Raw genomic sequence first — 5791 nt, forward strand, 5'->3', positions numbered from 1 at the left:
AGGTCTAACCTTCGATGGAACATGGTAATGAAGGTGTCGCCTAATTTGGTGAGAGAGTGACTTAAGTCCCCCAAGGTCGTAACTGATACATCCAAGTTGCAGCTGGGGAAATCGGGTAACGCAGGTAGTGTGCTACGGTACGACGGAACTACATACAATAGAGGACGCAGGATGGGAGAACACAGGCACTGTGGTAAGGACACAGGCAATAACACAAGAGGATTGTGCAGACAGAACATAGGCAGCAAATGTAGTCAGGCTATGCAGGCAGGATGCAGGCTAGGAAAACGTCGGTAGGGGATGTAGGGATGGAAATCAAGCTTTTCTAAGGTGAAAACCACTATCGTGAGGGAGAGAAATACCGTTGACTACGGCCAGTGGTTTTGGACGCAAGTGGGTGACAACTTGTGCAACTTGCATAGGGAAGCCAAGTCCAAATTGACTACTACAAGTTTGATGGAGGAAGCAAAATTCAACTTGACCATTATGATAAGGACATGTCCACTTGCATATGAATGTAGCTATTGTCCACTTGCATAGAAAGGGACATGCCTACTAGAATAAAGTTGGAAAGGGACATTCAACTTGTAGCATGACAACTTGCAAGTGTAGAAACATGCAACTTGCAAAGTAGCAAATTCTAATTTAGCTACCCTATGGTCTAAGGAGGTGGATGACAACTTGCAACCAATCAAGACCGTAGAATCATGATTAATCCTAACCATTGACACCAACTTGCCTAGCAAGAGTTTGCATATAAATAGAGGTGCTTAGTCATTTGTAAAATCCTAAGAATGAGGAGTTGAGAGAAAATTCTCATGGATGGAATGGGAGTAAAGTAAGGTTAGAAAATATTTTAGAGTTTATAAATAATTCTCTTACATTTATACAAAGAAGTTTTCTCATATTTATGCGTGTTCTCTTTTTCCCATAATATCCTATCCACCTTCTCTGCTCAAAGACATAATTTAACCTCATTAGTTAAATTATTGTGGGGTTTAAAGCTGACTTAACAATATCTCATAGGAACGGGAGTTGTGAAGCGATAAGGCTGCAAGGTGCAAGCATAATTCGAGAGTGACGAAATTAGGCCCGTGACAGATAGTCATCCCATGTGCTTCAAAGCAGTCCTAATTCTCAAAGTGACATTTCACTTAGATTATAGAGAAGCATCCCTCAGTGTGTTTTCCATGCACTTACAACAACCATGTGATCCCTATTAACAATGGGAAACTGTTAGTCTCTTGAAAGGCTCTTTTGGGCAACGTCCTTGGGAATGCTGAGTCCAAAGTGCCCCAAGGCATACAAGATAAATGCATTGGAGTTTGCCCACAAGTTTCCAGGCAAAAACCTAGAAGAACATCATATGAAAATTCTTCTTTTTCCATTATATCTTTTCTTCCAAGATAGCGGGATGTCGAAGGCAGGGCTAGTGACTGGAGTGAAGTCATAACAAGGTAGCTGTACTGGAAGGTGCGGCTGGATCACCTCCTTTTCAGGGAGATACAAATCTACACGCATACCTCGGTCACATGCAACACCATTAACTAGGGTATACTTTCCTTGCCCATATCTAAGGGTTCCAAGCATCTCTCAGCTAAATTTTCTACTTCCTTTCTTTTTACTTCTTTTTGTATGAAATATGTTACTGTGAATATTATGTTCAAGATTAAAAAAGATTATTTACTGTCCTTATCTTTGATAGAAAACAAGTCTTATGCTACTTCAAGTACATCAATTATTTTAGCTTCCCACTTAAAAGAATATTTTATTATCAGTTGCTAGTCTAACACTAAAGAAAATTTGAAATTGTTCCTGCTCATTGTTGTTAAGACAGCTATTATTATATAAACTGTCATGTTGTAGATGGTGTCAGTTGCAGATTTTGCAGAAATTTAAATTTTATATTTCACTTCACTTTCCACAATTTTCTAAAATTTTAACAATATTTACACCCTAGCTCATGATATGTAAAATGGTTGGGCACGCACAATGCTTAAACACTACACCTCAATATCTCTTGACAAATTCAGGCAACAAAAGAAAAATGGTCATAATACTAAGCCACATGGAACTGCATAGCTATTTGCTAGCCATTAGACATAGTTATTTAAATGTCTACAACATAAAGTTTCCAGACCAGTTGTGAACCAAATGTAGGGTTTTGCAAGCACGAAAATAAACCAGAAATACAGATTCATTTTTTATTTTTATGCATATTTCAATACTTCTCCATGGATAAGCCACAGAGACCTCCTCCGTCAAGAAAAGCTACAGACAACCAGGAAAAAAATACAAATATAGCTACATTGTAAATCAAAATATAAATAATGCTGTAGTAGCAGTGAAATTAGAGTACGAACAAGTCCATCAACAGACATGTAAAGCTTGAGCATCTGCAAGATTCATCATCAAGCGGATATGTCACAGGCATGTACCAGAAAATTCTCAAGAAGTCCAGCTTATAATTCAATGACATAAATATAAGACCACACATGACATAACAACAATATCCATTCTTGTTGCAACAAAAAGTGGTCAAATTTATGAAGAGGGGATCCCAGACCGTAAAAAATATATATTTATATATATTGGTGATCAACTGCTGGGGTCCTTTGAAATCAATAGCAAGAAAAGTGGCAACCATCACCAGACCACAAACTTGGCTCAATTCAGAATTTATTCCTTGAGAAATCGTAGAAATGATAAATATCTATAGAAGCAGAAAAGAAAACATCAATTATGAGGCTCACCAATCAAGCAAAGAAGGAGAATAGTGGACAAGGCAACTTGAACAGGTCGACTATATTGCATTTGATATTGAGACCTCTGGACCTGTCTCTGGATGGCTCCATACCAACCATATAGTTGCTTGTCATAATAATCATCATAACCATCAAGGCAGCTTTTACTCTTCTCATAACATACATTGATGCCCTGTGTAAAAGAATGCAGATTTTATAAAGATCGGCATATTGTAACCAAACAATTTATAGTTAAAAATGAAGACTAAATTTGGAAGTTTTTATGGAAAATCAAATACTCACTCTGGTCAGGTTTTGAGTTTGAGGTAATGCATTATCAGCTTCTTGGTGGTGATCGGTAAGGTTTAACTTCCTGTAACCATTCTTAAAGCACTTCAACTTTGACACAGATGATTCCATCGTATTTAACAACCCTGAAAAGCTAGGTATCTTTCTAGGTGGGGGACCAGGTAGTTCACTAGAGGAACTATGGAGTAAAGCGCCATCAGACACTGCAATATTCCAGGAGCCAATGTCAGCACTGGCACTAGCTGTCCTCCGATGCCCTGGCAACTTCTCCTCCTTAGCCTCCACTCGACCCCACTCCATCAAATTAGCTGAATTCCTCAAACACTCAGGCATTGACTGTTTACAAGACTCTTCCGAGTACTCCATTCCCTGGTCCATACTATGAACATTGGCCATAATTTTATCCGTGGAAGATTGTGGTGGTCCACAAAGAAATAAGGCGAGCTCATTGCGTTCTCCTTCATTTAATTGAACCAAAGGCACAGGTACCTTGCCCTGTGAGACTGTAGATTCATTTAGAGAGCTTTCAACCTCTGAAATCCGACTCTCAATAGCATGAATGAAGTCCCGGTGCCTATCTTTTGCATCATCAGCTGAAATACTACTACTATAACTCAAATTCACTGCCCGCTCAAATTCCTCCAACTGCATTAATTAAGCATGCCAATCATCAAGACACTAAAATAATGCTATAAACAGAATTTCCACCCTCGGATCTTGGATTAACTATAAACATTAATACCGTCATCAGCAACTGTACTCAGAACACATCCATGTAAACAAAAGAATGAATACGTAATACCCATATATGCTTGGAGGGTATGGATGTGTGTGTGCATATATACACTTGCGTTTGTAATTATGAATACATATATACAGATAACTGACCTGCCACTTCGCAGTAGCGAGCGTAGTTTGAAGACCTCTATGAAGGTCATTGGAATTCCAAACAGCAGAACTATCCTTCTTTGCACGAATCCATGTTCTGTAAGTAGATTCCATCCTTTTGGAAAAAAAAAAAAAAAGTTGCAGAATCTCAATTTTTATCGTCATACTACAGTACCCACATACAAAATCGCACATTACCACATCGGAATTCAAGAAATGATGCTGAACGCATATTATATTTCCGTAACAATAAACATAACAAATTATTCTCATTACCGGTCGGCAGATTCTTGAACCTCTTCTGCAGCGGAAAAAAAGGGATCTTTTTCCCATCTATCAAAATTCGAAGCCATTTCCCAAGAAAGTACAGGTTTTGAATTTAAAGATACAAGGTAGCACCAAAAATATATTTTGCAATTTTGAATTTTACAACAAAAAATAAGAAAATTACGGGGGGAAAAACCCAAAATACTAACTCAGCTTATAGAAATAATGAACTCGAGCGAAATACGGATACCAAATCAAATTAAAGTCTCGATGAGGGAGATAAATGAATAATAAATTAAAATGGTGAATCAAAGATTTAATTCAAATTACAGTTTCCCTTTTTTCTCTCTTCCTTCTTATTATAGTATATAATTAACGAAAGAGTTAATGCAGTCGTTCGCGGGCCTCTTTATGAAAATAACGATGTCGTTTCAGTGCCGCGTGTGTTGACTTCAGATTTGGTGTGTGGTCAAAATGAGTGTGCAGTTTTCAATGGAAGGTTCCGTCCACCAGCCAGAGACGAGGACATTTTGCGAATTCATTTTCATTTTGATAAATCAACTAAAATAGTTAGACGTACTTTCAGAAAATCTGAAAAAAGTAAAATATTTTCTTAATTTGTGTGTGTGTGTGTGTGTGTGTGTATATAAAAAAGGTTGAACTTCAACCTTGAGGGTCCCCACGGTCTCGGCCCTAGAGCTTTGTGAGGGAGATAAATCGCGGGATGTGCCCCAACAAGTCAGGGAACAAGAGCTGTCTATACACTGCGCCTACAAGGAGTCCAATTCCATGTTTCAGGAATCAAACCACCACACTGCGACTGCCAGTAAAACATGAGATAACATCACTCATGTCCTTTGCACCACTTGACTATGCCCCGGAGGACTATATATATATATATATATATATATATATATATATAGACAATAGAGCTTTAAGTGCCTTCAACAAAACTATTGAGCTTAGCCAAATATGCACCGGATGACCGTTAATGACAAGTTAAATGATCGAGCTTTGACAGAACAAACAACCAAAAATTGCCACAGTAAGCCTCTCACCGCAAGCTTTTGCTCCAAGGGCTGAGAAGTGATGTATTACGCAAAAAGGAAAATTGATAAAAACTCATTCATTTATTGCATCAACCTTTTACATTTTGCACATAAAGGAAGATTTTTCATCGCTGAGGAAATTATGTAACACCCTAATTTTTTTATAAATCGTGGAATGTTATCAAGAACTTTTTTTTTTTTTTTTACCGTTAAATGCAGAACAATAAAAAAGTTTATTTCTTTAAAGTAAAATAACTAAAATATCCATAAATTTAAACTAAATATGAAAATTGTATTTTTAAAAAATAACATAATTACCTAACTTATTAAATAACATGTCTTTAAATTAATAAATAAATTTGAAAGACAAGAAACTTAATATTTATATTTTTCTTCAATCCACTTGACAGCCCGCATCACCATCTTACTACAAATCCAAATCGACTCGAATTAACCTATAAAATTATTGTAATGGTGAGTATTTAAAATACTTAATAAGATATATGTAGCTTTTATAGATAATTATAAAAAAAT

General features: G+C 36.8%; 1 protein-coding gene across 1 annotated transcript; it reads right to left on the reverse strand.

Annotated features, from left to right (window-relative positions):
- Nucleotides 1-1632: 1632 nt before the first annotated feature.
- On the reverse strand, nt 1633-4650 carry LOC111367401. The gene is made up of 4 exons (XM_022988255.1): nt 4218-4650; nt 3942-4056; nt 3048-3698; nt 1633-2937 (listed from the first exon to the last, which is right to left on the reverse strand). The coding sequence occupies exons 1-4, from the start codon at nt 4292-4294 to the stop codon at nt 2737-2739; spliced, it is 1044 nt and encodes a 347-aa protein (XP_022844023.1). The 5' UTR covers nt 4295-4650; the 3' UTR covers nt 1633-2736.
- Nucleotides 4651-5791: the final 1141 nt, after the last annotated feature.

The sequence above is a fragment of the Olea europaea genome, chromosome 18, assembly GCF_002742605.1.
Source record: "Olea europaea var. sylvestris chromosome 18, O_europaea_v1, whole genome shotgun sequence".
Classification (NCBI taxonomy): Eukaryota; Viridiplantae; Streptophyta; class Magnoliopsida; order Lamiales; family Oleaceae; genus Olea; species Olea europaea.

Coding starts and splice junctions, on each gene's coding strand:
- LOC111367401 (XM_022988255.1), bottom strand. CDS start 4,294: ATGGCTTCGAATTTTGATAGATGGGAAAAAGATCCCTTTTTTTCCGCT. Junction 4,057..4,217: donor GTTCAAGAATCTGCCGACCG/GTAATGAGAATA, acceptor TTTTTCCAAAAG/GATGGAATCTACTTACAGAA. Junction 2,938..3,047: donor AAACTCAAAACCTGACCAGA/GTGAGTATTTGA, acceptor TCTTTTACACAG/GGCATCAATGTATGTTATGA.